This window comes from Oratosquilla oratoria, chromosome 17, assembly GCF_046742065.1.
Source record: "Oratosquilla oratoria isolate Oo_2021 chromosome 17, ASM4674206v1, whole genome shotgun sequence".
Classification (NCBI taxonomy): domain Eukaryota; kingdom Metazoa; phylum Arthropoda; class Malacostraca; order Stomatopoda; family Squillidae; genus Oratosquilla; species Oratosquilla oratoria.
The window spans coordinates 17,789,251-17,802,519 of NC_134793.1; the positions used below are offsets into that span (position 1 = coordinate 17,789,251).

A 13,269-nucleotide genomic window follows, 5' to 3' on the forward strand; every position below is an offset into this window, starting at 1 on the left:
TTTGGTAAGTAAATAAGGGTAAAAAAGAAGACTAGGGACTCCTCTCCTTTTCATATTTTCTCTCATGAAAAATTAAAACAAAATTATGCTTTGACTGTCATTCCCCCCTGTATAGATTGAGGTATTTGTATATAGACAGTTTACCATGTAAAGCAAAAATGATAAAGTATGCTTTGTGCATTTTTATTGTCTTCATACTTTACAGTTGTACTGCGACTTTCAGCAGGATCAGAGGTTTTCCCATGAGAATGGTACACTATTTTGTCACTTTAAAATGTTCAGTATCACTTTGGGCCATCAGCTGATCTGACAAGTAAATGATATGGAGGGCAAATTTATTTTATTAATATAAACACTGCATAACCCATTGTGTGGTCATGCAAATATGCAGCTTTACATTAAACTGCAACCTGCAAAAAATACATGCCCAATGATAATATAAATGAAAGATATTGCTAGCCAATTACCTTTAAATGCTATTGTCTGATGAAATGTGAAGAAGTTATCAGTTTTAAGCAGAATCTCTTTTTTACATATATATTTCCAAAATAAAGGCAGTTGCTCATAAATTATAATAGAAAATGCACTCATTCATAGTGACATGTTCAGTACTAATTTTGGAGGAAAGAAAAAGGGCATCGTCTTATGCTGTGTGATAACCAATACTCATACGAAATATGACAATACTTAAAAGTGCTTATAGCACAGAAGACAGGTATTTTATTTCTTGAGGCCAAAATCTTGTTAGACTAGGGTCAGCAACCTTTTGAACACACTGCCATTTTGTTCCCTGTAGGACCCTGTGTGCTAAAGGTATTTTTTATACAAGTTACTTTTGTATACACATAGTCATTACCTTACCTACTGGTTTTGGTTTGATCTTTTTATATTTTATCTATCTGAAGTAGTAATGTTATTTATATATTTTTTTATATATACTGTTATAAGTTTCCAAAATCACCTGATGTGTCAGGGTGAACCCTGTCTAGTGCCTGGCATGCATGCCAGGGATTGCCAACCCCTGTGTTAGACTATTGACCTATGTACAAGACAGCAGCAGCTGCCAATTTTGTGGTGCTATACCCAAGTGCCCTCTCTATGACTGAGGTAGATTCTGTCAAGGGCAGATAGAGTGGATAAGAGGGTGTCCTCACATTGACCCTGCCCTTCCATTTGTGACTGCCAGCTAGGGTCCACCTGTCAGGGAATACAAGGTGAAGTTTAAAAACAAATTATAGAAAATTTAGTCTTATTAGTATAATATTAGTATTCATAGAGAAATTATGATACTTTATTATACTGCGACTGTTCCTCTGTCATGCTGTCCCCCTCGCTCTTGATACTGTCCTGGACCACTTTTCTGAATATTCATTTTCTTTTCCCCCATCACAAGGTTTGGTGAAAAAAGAATACTGCCACCAAGTGTTCCCACTTGAGTCATAAAAGGCGACAAAAACAGGACGGGGATAGGACTAGGCATTATTCTCCCTCCTTGTAGCCCCAAAGAGGATATTCCTAAAGAAAAGCAAAGGCATAAGATGGTCTTGGAGTTTTAAAACCAGAACACTAAGGTTTGGGTCTTTTAATATGCATTGATGTGGTATAGATGAGAGTAAAAGGGAAGAGTTAGGCAGTATGTTTGTGAGAAGAAAAATTGATGTGTTGGCATTGAGTGAAACGAAGTTGAAAGGGAGGGGCAAGTTTGAGTGTCAGGAGTGAAGAGAGGACGAGGGAGAGAAGAGGTGGTTATACTAAAAAGTGAAGAGATAGGTAAATGTATGGTGGAGTGGAAGGATTCTTCAAGGTTAATGTGGATGAAGGTGAAACTGGGATGGGAGATGTGGGTTTTTGTAAGTGTAGGCTTGGTAGTGAGAAGAGTGTAGAGGAAAGGGAGGCTTTTTACATATACCAAAGGCTTTTTTCCCCTACATGGGGGGAAGCCAAAAAGAAAAAGGCATAGAAACCACTCCCACCCATTCCATTTCCTATATATTCCACTCCCCTCCACCCTCCTCCCTCCCTCTCATCTTGGCACCACCTGGATGACGGGTCATCCCTGCATCCTGTCCATTGCTCTGGGTCAGAAGCAGTGCCGCAAGACACAGCACATCCACAGCAAGGCCGCTTCATAAATTCGGCGACCCGTCCCCCCATGCAGAAAAAGAGAAGACGGGGAGAAATCCCTTTGGGCTGCGTCAAATTTTTTCTCATACATACTCCCTCACCCCCATCCCCCACCCACTCATGCATCACAGCCTCATCTATACCCAACCCTTCTCCATTCACCCCTATCTTCTGTCCTCTCCCGTCCTTCCTCAAAAGACATTCCTCTCTTTTGTAATGCCCCTTTCACTCCATCCTTTTCTTGAGCAGATGTGAAATGGGGTAAGAGTATGATAGAAATTTTTTAAAGTAATGAAAAGTTGTTTTGGAAAGAAATTAAGAGAGGAAAAGTAGGCAAATAAAGTAGAGAAGAAAAGGTAAAAGGTGCAGATGGAGAGATGATGATAATGGAAGAGACAGTAGTAAGAGGAAGATGGGCAGAGTGTTTTAGGGAGTTGCTAAATGTGAAGGACAGGGAGGGAAATGTACTTGCAGTGGGAAGCACTAAGGAAATGACAGTGATGAGTGAGGAAAGATGAAGTGAAGGCAGTTGTTAAGCTGATGAGAGCAGGTAAGGCACCTGGGTTGGATGGGTGTCATGCAGAATGTCTAAATAGAGGAGGTACAGTGATGGTGGATTGGCTAGTGAGGTTATTTAAGGTTTGTTTTGGGGGAAAAAGCCTTTGGTATATGTATGTTTAAAAGAGGGTAGAGTGCTGGAGGAGTGCCTATATAGTTACACTTTACAAGGGAAAAGGGGACAAGTGTGAGTAGTTGCGAAGGCTTATGGGAGGGTTTTAATTGAGAGGATTAGGAGAGGAACAGAGGGAGTAATTGGTGAGGAACAGTGTGGGTTTAGGACAAGTAGGGGTTGTGTGGATCAGATTTTTGTGGTAAGACAGATATGTGAGAGAGCTTTGGGAAAAGGTAAGGATGTTTTTTTGGGCCTTTAAGGATTTGCAAAAGGCTTATGACACAGAAGGCACTGTGGGAGGTATTGCAGATATATGGGACGGGGAAAGCTGTTACGAGCAGTCAAGAGTTTTTGTGAGAATAGTAGAGCCTGTGTTAGAATCAGAAATGAAAAGAGTGGGTGGTTTGAAGTAAAGGTGGGATTTCACCAGGGATGTGTTATGTTGCCTTGGCTGTTCAATTTATACATTGATGGAGAGGTGTAAGAGGTAAATGCAAGGGTTGGGTCAGTGATTAGAGATGGTTAAACAAATCGGAGAAAAGTGGGGGATAAGCCAGTTGTTATTTGCTGATGACGCTATCCTTGTGGCAGGGTCGGAGGAGGGAATGAGGAAGTTAGTGACAGAGTTTGAGAAGGTGTGCGAAATAAGAAGGTTAAAGATAAATGTGGGTAAATGTAAGGTGAAGAGATGTACAAGGGGAGAATGTGGCAGCAAACTGGAAGTGAGTATTAAGCTTAGAAAGAGACTGGAGGAAGTGGATACTTGGGTGTGGAGGTTGAGGTGGAATTTAGATTAAAAAGTAATGAGAAATAGACATTTGGGATTGGATGCTAAGAGGAGATTGTATGAAGGAGTGATTGTGTCAACAGCATTGTACAAGGCAGAAATATGGAACATAAGAGAGGAAGAGGAGTTTGAATGTGTTTGAGATGAGATGAGGTGCCTGAGAAGTATGATAGGGATTACTAGGCTGGATAGAGTGAGAAATGTGGAGGTGAGGAAGAGAATAAGGCTGATGAAAGTATTGGGATAGTTTGGAGACATGGAAAGAATGAGTGAATTGATGCAGTCTGAAGGGATTTCTCCCAGTCTTCTCTTTTTCTGCAGGAGGGGACAGAGGGGGGGGGGTTGTCACCAATTAAATGAAGCAGCCTTGCTGTGGATGTGCTGTGTCTTGCTGCACTGCTTCTGTCCTAGGGCATTGGGCGAGGTGCAGGGATGACCTGTCATCCAGGAGGAGCCAAGAGAGAAGGAAGGGGGTGAATGGAAGTGGAATGGGTGGGAGTGGATTTTCTGCCTTTTTTTTTTTTTTTGCCTCCCATATAAGGGGGAAAAAAGCCTTTGGTATATGTATATAGTATAATATAAAGCTGAGTAGACATTAACCTTGTAAAATTACACTGAGCTAATATTCTACCTATATATACCAAGAGCTTTTTCCCCCTTTATAAGGAGGTAGCTAATTCAGATTCACGTACCTATTCCCACCCATTGTACTTCCCTCCACCCTATCCACCCCTCCCATCTCAGCTCCTCATGGATGGTCATCCCTGCATCCACCAACTGCCCCGAGTCAAATGCAATGCACCAAGACACAGTACATCCACAGCAAGGCTACTTCACTTTATTGGTGACCCCCACCTCTCTCCATTCCCTCATGCAGAAAAAGGGAAGATGGGGAGAAATCTCTTTTGGGCCGAGTCAAAATATCATTCACACATAAGCACCCCTTACCCCTCCATCCCTCCCTTGCATAACATCATCATCCATAGTCATTTTCTTCTCATGCCTACTCTCTTCCTTGATTGACAGACATTCCTCTCTTTCTCAACACCCGCTTCCCCCCATCCATCCATCTCATCTATAGTAATATTACTCTTGTCAAAAGTGACCTTATATATAATGGAATATCGCTCAAAGGCATTGTGTATTCTCCTTCTCAGACTGCATACTTTGTGCCCATGTTCCCTTTCATAACTTCTATATTGGGACCAATGATAGATACCTGCAAATGGTGATCTTGTAAGATGGGCATCACAACCCTCTCTGACACCCATTTTCAAAACCTATCAACACCCTCACCTCTGTCTAGAAGTGCATAACAATATATTTTCAAGCCAGGCCCAGGACCTCTGTCAACTTATGTTATACATTTTTTTTTTCTACTTCTTCTTGCAAGAGAATTCACTAGTAAATGTTCCCCTCCAACTACAGGGAGGTAATACAGAAACATTCCCACGTTAATACAACACAGGTGACAATTATCATTATTCTAAAGAAATGACATAAAATGGCTAAATACTAGATTATACCTGAATAGTATGCTTAGAGTCATCCAGCAGCAGTGATGACCAACTTGATCCTTGTGTAGTTGTGACAATAGCCTCATAAGGTAGAGGCAGAATGGGTGTAAAGACCTGCGTGTTGATTCCTCGTACAAGATCGTGAAGATAAAGTGCTGAACAGCTGTACCATCTGTTCAAGAAGGAAAAGTTTATTGAATTTGTATATGAATGGGTGTGGGGGTGGGTGGCTGCACTGGCTGGCTCCCTCCCATATAAGGGGGAAGAATCCTTTTGGTATATAGAATAGCATATTCAATACAGGGTGGAAAATATCACAACAGCAGAACTACCCAATATATGTTTGTTCCGAAGAATACAAACTCTTCGGTACTCCTTACACTAGGATACTCTCGCGTAGCGCGAATATTTCTACTGCGAAATTAAAATCCTCACTCTGTGGGTCTGGGCAACGCTTATCCTCAGTAAGGGGCCCCATTGGGGCAAGGGGGGGGCCCTTGCCCTCCACCACAAGTCTCGCACACTATAACCATTCTCTTCGCAGTAGTGACCGCGTTAACATCTCTCCATGTTTACGTCGGTGCCGAAAATCAAGCAATCCGCTTCGATTGTCGCCAGCTCACTCTAAGGACGCTAAGGAGTTCGTCGTCCTTCAATTTCATCGGGGTTTTCCCTACGCCATCCTGTGTCCTGGAATTTTAAGTGCTTCTCCATTCCCTGTATTATTCCCTTAACCGCCACCGGGTATCCTACCCTTCACTGTAAGTATGGAATCTGGTTCCAGTATTGTTGTGGTTTCGCCGCATAGAAAATGGCCATAGAAAATGGCTTCCCTCTTCACCCCCCCAAACACTGGGGAAGGCGGCCTACGGCTTCGGAGGAGACGAGCAATTCTCTCCCTCCTCCACGGCGTAGTAGACAGGCAGCCAAGTTGTCCTTTATTCCTTTAAACCTGGACGGTTAGCGTAGATGGACATGCGCCTCAGGCCACCTCTAGCTACCGTTCCTGTACGAGCTTTTCCCGGATGAGGTCGCTTGCGGCTTGCCCTCGCCCATCCCAGAAACTCAACAGTCGCCAGGAAGGTGGTACAACGCCACTTCGAGTCATTCTCAGGCCAAGTTGTCCTCTTCCTTCAACAAAGGACGGTTAGCGTAGTCGGACATGCGCGTCAAGCCACCGCTAGCTACCGTTCCTGTACGAGCTTTTCCCGGATGAGGTCGCTTGCGGTTTGCCCTCGCCCATCCCGGAAACTCAACAGTCGCCAGGAAGGTGGTACAACGCCACTTCGAGTCATTCTCAGGCCAAGTTGTCCTCTTCCTTCAACAAAGGACGGTTAGCGTAGTCGGACATGCGCGTCAAGCCACCGCTAGCTACCGTTCCTGTATGACATTTTTCCCGGATGTGGTCGCTTGCGGCTGCCCCCGAAACTCGACGCCGGCACGGACAAAGGGGGGGGGGGGGCAAAGAGCCCCTTAGTCTCTTCTACTCAGGAATCCCGCTGTACGCACAACACCCACCGTAGGAAGAGCTGGGTGATCAACGGTGCCCTTTCCATGCCCTTTGCTCACAGGGACAGAGATCAGGGACGAGGTTGCAGACGCGGTGTTTCTAGATGGCTTCCCCCCTCACCCGACACAAGGAGAAGGCATGCTACGTCGGCGGAGGACGCGGGCAGTTGTCTCCCCCCTCCTAAGCGTAGTAAACGGAAAGGTTGTACAATAGCCGCCCCGAGTCAGTCTCAGGCCACTTGTCTCCTGTTCCTGCCCACAGGGTGGTTAGCTACGACGGGCACGACTGGCCCCCGCGAACCCCCCCGGGTACGAGATTTTTCCCGGATGCGTCCACCGGCCCCGCGACGCTGCCGGCGGCTCCGCCCCCCCACGGACAAAGGAGCCGAGTTCGGAGATTCGGAGCGCGTCGGCCTCTTCTCCTCCTCGGGTGGCCCCCACGTTCACCTTCCCCCCGTCGTCAGACGAGCCGGGTCATCGCCGGAACCCTTTCTATGCCCGGTGGGCAGGAAGCCCGAGATGTGCCCACGCGCGCGTTCGTCGTGGGTGACTCGGCTTCGTCCAGAGGAGGCAGTCTCCCATTGGCGTCTCCCGGACCATCCGCACCCAGGCGGGACTCAAGCGGACATTCCCCGGACCTCCTCCCCACTCTGTTCACTCGTCACTACGTTGAAGGAACAGATGGAGGCCCAACGGGAATTTTTCCGCGCTTCTCAAGCGCGGTTCGTGCACCGCACGGAAGCTCGTGAGGAGTCACCGCCCCCAAGGGCCCCCCTCGACCATCTTCCACTTGCTCGGCCCCCCTCTGTACCCATCAGTGACCGGGATGGTAGCGTGAGGTTCCTCTCTGCCCGTCCCGACCCCTCCTACGCCGACGACGATGTCCACAGCTCCGTAGGGGGGGGGGGGGCCACGCTCCCTTTCCCCTCCCGTTTCCCAGTCGGAATCCTCGATGGTGGTCCCACCTTCCTTCTCGGACGTCCTCGCGAGGGTTCGGAGGGCGAATCGACTGGGCCACCCGAAAGAAGAGGAAGCCACATTCGAGTCTGACATCTTCATGACGGCCAACTCTCAGAAAGCCCAGCCTCCTCCCCTCCACCTTCCATGGAGTACGCAGACGGCGAGAGCCATGGCCCAGGCCTCCGACGCTCTCGCAACAAGGACGACCGAGAAGACGCGTTGGCTTCCGGTCCCATTGGAACACCAGAAGCGCTTCTACACCCCATCGGGGTCAACCCTCGGAGCAGCCTCGATCCCGGCGAGGTTACCAGAGCTGGTTAAGGCGGACGCCGAGTCGCTGCGCAGACGAAACGTCCTCCTCTCTGGCAGGGAAGTCAGCAACCACCTTCAATCACTGGCTCTGTCCCTGGCGGTGAACTCCTGGCTAGAACGCCTCCTTGCCTCGGCGTGGGGGTTCTTACCCGCACTACAACCCCAGGAAGAATGCGACCTCCAGGCTTTTTGGCAAGCGCGAGCAGAGCCCTGAAGCATCAGGTTTCCTGTCTCTCAACGTCCTGGGCCAACTTCGAGTCCCGCAGGAGAGACACCATCCTCGGGGACCCCAGTGACCCCCTCCTCAGGGAGATTTATGCTCACCCACACGCTGATTCCCCCGGATATGGTGGACTCCGAGATCCTAGACGCAAACATTATAGAGGCTCCGGACTCCCCCACAGGACTCCTAGGAATTCGCCAGCCCCTCTGCACAGGATAGGGGGTTGCCTCTCCCTCTACTGGAGAGCATGGGAAGAGGCCGGGGCGGAAGACTGGACCTACTGAGTCATTAAGACGGGCTATTGTCTTCCCTTTTCCACTGTCCCAAACCTCTCCCTCTATCCCATCCAAGTCAGCAGCTTCCACCCGGACTCGGCTCGCGGGCGGGCCCTAGCGGAGGAATCCTCCGTTTTGCTCCAGACAGGAACTTTAGTGGAAGTCTCGACTCCGGACCCAGGGTTCTTCTCACGGCTATTCCTAGTAGAAAAGACAACAGGGGTGTGGAGACCAGTCATCTATTTGTCTCCACTCAACAAGTTCCTTTTCCCTGACAAAGTACCGAATGGCCTCCCCAGAGTCCGTAAGGGCGTCTATCAGGGAAGGGAACTTCATGGTGTCGCTGGACCTCCAAGATGCATTCCGCCCAGCTATGCCAGAACACCTGAGAATGGTCCTAACCTTTGTCCTGAAATTGGGCACAGTAGTCAACCCGGAAAAGTCAGATTTCTTACCAGAACAGAGAGTCACGTACCTGGGTATGGTCCTGGACTCCTCCCTAATGGAATCCTTCCTAGTAGGAAAGGGGATCCCGAATCTCGCTTCTCTAGTTGCACAGGCACTATCGACCAGGTTCCTGACGGCTACACAATGCCAAATCCTCCTGGGCCATATGGCCTCCATATAGAAATTAATCCCCTGGAGTAGACAAAGAATGCGACCGCTACAGTGGCTCCTCAAGTCTCAATGGGCCCCGCAAGAGGGAGAACCCCTACAACACATCTCCCTCACCGAAGAAGTCAAGGATTCTCTTCTCTGGTGGAAGGCCCATGCAACCTTCTCATGGGGATGCCCCTCGGCCCATCTCCCCCCGAAGTCCTCCTGTTCTCCGATGCCTCCAAGGAGGGCTGGGGAGCCCACCTCAACGACGATCACATCAGCGGTTCCTGGTCCACAGTCGAGCGGACAGCCCATATCAATTGGCTTGAGTTGAAAGCAGTACTCCTGGCTCTCCGTCACTTCAAGGATCAAGTCTCAGGAAAAGTAGTGGGCATAATGTCGGACAACTCCTCGGTAGTACCCTACCTGAACGAGCAAGGGGGGCACAGTCTCCCAGGAACTATGCCTTCTGATGATGGACATCCTCAACCTAGCCAAGAATCTCCAGGTGTCACTCAAAGCCCGTTACATCCCGGGGAAGAGGAATGTCTGGGCGGACCACCTCGGCAGGAAGAATCAGATAATCAACACAGAATGGTCCCTCTATCGAGAAGTAGCGAACTTCATCCTCAGCAAATGGGGCTCCCCTCTAGTGGACCTTTTTGCAATGAGATGGAATCACCAACTCCCAATATTTCAGCCCTTTCCTGGATCCTCTGACAGCAGGAGAAAACGCTCTTCTGCACAGTTGGGACAACCTGGACTCCTACGCTTTCCCACCATTTCCCTTGCTCCAGAAGGTACCTCAGAGCAAGACACGCATCCTACCTTCGGATGACTTTGATCGCTCCTTGGTGGCCCGAAGCCCCATGGTTTCCGGACGCCCTCGAGCTAGCAGTAGAAGAGCCTCTGGCCCTTCAGGGAAGACCAGATCTTCTGTATCCACCCATCAACGGGCCTTGGCACAAGAACCCTTCAGCACTCAATCTTCACGCGTTCAGACTATGGTCCAGATCCTCCTAAAGAAGGGTTTTCCCAGAGAAGTGGTTGAGGACATGTCCGCTCCTATTTGCTCATCCTCAGCTAACCTTTATCAAGGGAAATGCGCCTTTGCAAATGGTGCCACTCCAGGAAGTTAGTCCCAGTTCGAGCCACCATTCCTGAGATCGCCTCCTTCCACGTCCTCAGGAAGTCCAGGAAGATCTCCCTCTCGGCAGTACAAAGCTATAGGGCAGCTCTAAATCAGGTGTTTTCTCTGAAGGGCATGGTCCTAGCCCTTTCACAGGAAATTTCCATGCTCTTCAGGCACTTCAAAGATCATGCCCCCCCCAGGGAAATCAGTTCTCCTCCGCGGGATGTGGCATTAGTCCTGAACTCTCTGAGGGGTCCCCCTTACGAACCTCTCCGAGAGGCACATCTGAAGGACCTCTCCTAGAGGACAGTTTTTTCTGCTAGCCCTGACATCTTCCAAGAGAGTAGGGGAGTTACATGCCATCTCTTATAGAGTCGCCCATTCCAAAGGATGGAAAGAGGTCTCCTTCACTTTCATGCCTCAATTCATTGCCAAAACAAAGATCCTGCCAAATCCGACCCTAGATTCTGGTCCTTTAGTGTTCCATCCTTAGACGAATTTGCAGGGGGAGAATAGACTGAAACAGTTCTATGCCCGGTACAAGCCATCCGGACCTACCTCAAGAGAACCGAACATCTTCGACCAGAATTAAAGTGGTTGTTCATCTCTACTAAAGGTAGCCCATCACTAAGAATTCCTTTTCTTACTGGACAATGGAAGTCATCCGCAGAGCCTGCGACATGGACCACACAGATTGCCCATGACCTGAGGGCAGTAGGGACCTCCCTAGTCATCAGAAAGAATCGGTCAGTCAACCAGGTTCTTCAAGCAGGTATATGGAAAAGCCAGAATACGTTCACTTCCTTTTACCTCAAAGAAGTTATGCGGGAATCTTTAGGGAACTTATCTTTGGGCCCCATAGTGGCCGCCCAAGAAGTCCTGAAAATGATATACCCCTCCTCAAGAGCACACAGCCGACCCTGACAACTCATCCAGGTTCTGGCTCGGCAACTGCAGGGATAACTTTCTATAGTCCTTCTCATACTCTTACATTCCCTTACCTCACCCGCGGGCTCTCTAGCATTCCAAGGGAATCAATTCAAGCCCTTCAGTGGTACAAAAGTGATTATAACCTTTCTGTCTCCACTCCAGGGAACAGAAAGGGGTGCACTTCAAAGTGAGGGGAATGTATAGGGGTCTGGTCAACATAGTCTTAGCACACTAGATTTTCCTTACAGCGGTTTCCCAGGCTAGATAACAACTTCCTTCCCTCCTAAGTCCGAGTCTCCTAGTGTAAGGAGTACCGAAGAGTTTGTATTCTTCGGAACAAATGTAATTTTCGCAGGAAAATTAATTTTTCCCTGATACAAACCTGAGGTACTCCTTACCTTTAATGGCCCTCCTCAACCACCCCTCTAAACAGTTCCTTCTCCTTGCCTGACAACCTTGTGCTTAAATCATACCTGGCTCAGAGAATGGTTATAGTGTGCGAGACTTGTGGTGGAGGGCAAGGGCCCCCCCCCTTGCCCCAATGGGGCCCCTTACTGAGGATAAGCGTTGCCCAGACCCACAGAGTGAGGATTTTAATTTCGCAGTAGAAATATTCGCGCTACGCGAGAGTATCCTAGTGTAAGGAGTACCTCAGGTTTGTATCAGGGAAAAATTAATTTTCCTGCGAAAATTACATTTTTTATCACTTCATCTGTACAAGAACTTGAAATCCATCAAGCAAAGTAATTTTTTATTAAATAATTTCATATTTTCATTGGGATGGTTTTGGCATGTGGAAAGAACGAGTGAAGTAGGATTAGCATAAAGACTGAGAAGCAGAGGTGGATGGGATGATCTTAAGGAGACAACCAAAAATGAGATGGATGGAATGAAAGGGGCTTTGAGCAAGAGGGTTATGTCTGTTGAGCAGGGAAGGGAGAAGGCAGGGGATAAGTGTGAGTGGAGAATGGCTGTGTATGGATGATATTTTGAAGCAGCCTGAAGGTATTTCTCCCCGTATTCTTTATTTTCCACATGAGGTGATGAGGAGGGGGGGTTGCTGTGGATGTACTGTGTCTTGCTGGATTGCTTCTGACTTAGGCAATGGGCAGGAGACTGGGATGACCCTTCATGAGGAGCTAAGGTTAGAGGGAAACTATGGGAGTGGGTGGATGCCTTGGCTGGCTACCTCCCTAATAAGGGGGAAAAGCCTTTGACATATAGATACATAGATTCCATATAACCATCTAAGCAAGCCTTTATCATTGAATTCCTGGATATTATAAAAACATGTTATCCCCTTAGTCTACCAGTAACTGTTGACAAGGAAGACTTGTTTGTATCTCAATCACATAGAGAACTGACTACAAAATATATGCCACCATACACCCATTTTTCAATATGCCTCCAACTAAGCACCCAAAAAAAATGCACTAATGAGGCATTCGCCTACTGTACCCAGAAGAACAGTCATATAAGCATAATGAGATTCTCATGAAATTTGCAAGTTTTGCTATATGTGGAATTTCTAAAACAAATTATTTTTGGATAACAAATATAAACCCAGGAACCAACGACATGTATCTGCAAGTGGTTGTCATTTCCTCATCCATTTATACCACTTAATTGAAGCCTATATTATGCTCTCCCCTTTACTCAACACATTCCTTGTGTATCCCATGTCCCCTTCACCCATCCACCTAATTCTTTGTTTTCCTCTTGATTTCCCTCTATCTGTTTAAGTGACGCCCCTGAAGAGCAGTCACACCACATTTGATTGGAGAATAGTCTCCAATGAAGAAAGATTACTGAATCTTTTAAATTCTACTATCCATTTTGTAAGCCTTCTGAAATCTCTTCTTTACCATCCTTATGACTCCATCTCTTCAATTTCCTACACTATCTAAATACCAAGGTCACTTTTCCCCTTATAAAGGGGGATAAGAGCAACACTACCATTTCCCCTACTTGTCTTAAAAGGCAACTAAAGTGGGAGGACTTTTCTCCCATGAAGAATTAAAGTAAAAGTACACTTTGCCCTAGCCCCTTTACAAGAGAGAGAGAGAGAATGTATTGTGAGTGTGTGTGTGCTGGGGTGGGGGGTTGAGGCCTCTGTGTATAGAAGTACTTACTTTTGGTGAATAATTTCAACAAAGAAGTCAATACCTACAAGTATTAACTCAACATTCTCATCTGACACTCTAGCATTGAACTCGCAGTCCTGCAA

The 13,269-nt window shown here is 47.5% G+C and overlaps 1 protein-coding gene across 3 annotated transcripts in view; it reads right to left on the reverse strand.

The window, feature by feature from the left end:
• Positions 1-167: 167 nt before the first annotated feature.
• LOC143034450 (uncharacterized) overlaps positions 168-13,269 on the reverse strand; it is a 104,016-nt gene continuing 90,914 nt past the window's right edge. For all 3 annotated transcript variants that reach the window (XM_076200508.1, XM_076200510.1, XM_076200507.1), the window contains 3 exons: positions 13,175-13,263; positions 5,111-5,273; positions 168-1,197 (listed from right to left, as the gene is read on the reverse strand). In XM_076200508.1, the coding sequence (XP_076056623.1) occupies positions 1,078-1,197; positions 5,111-5,273; positions 13,175-13,263 (372 nt within the window). In that variant the 3' untranslated portion in view covers positions 168-1,077. The remainder of the gene's footprint in view (positions 1,198-5,110; positions 5,274-13,174; positions 13,264-13,269) is intronic.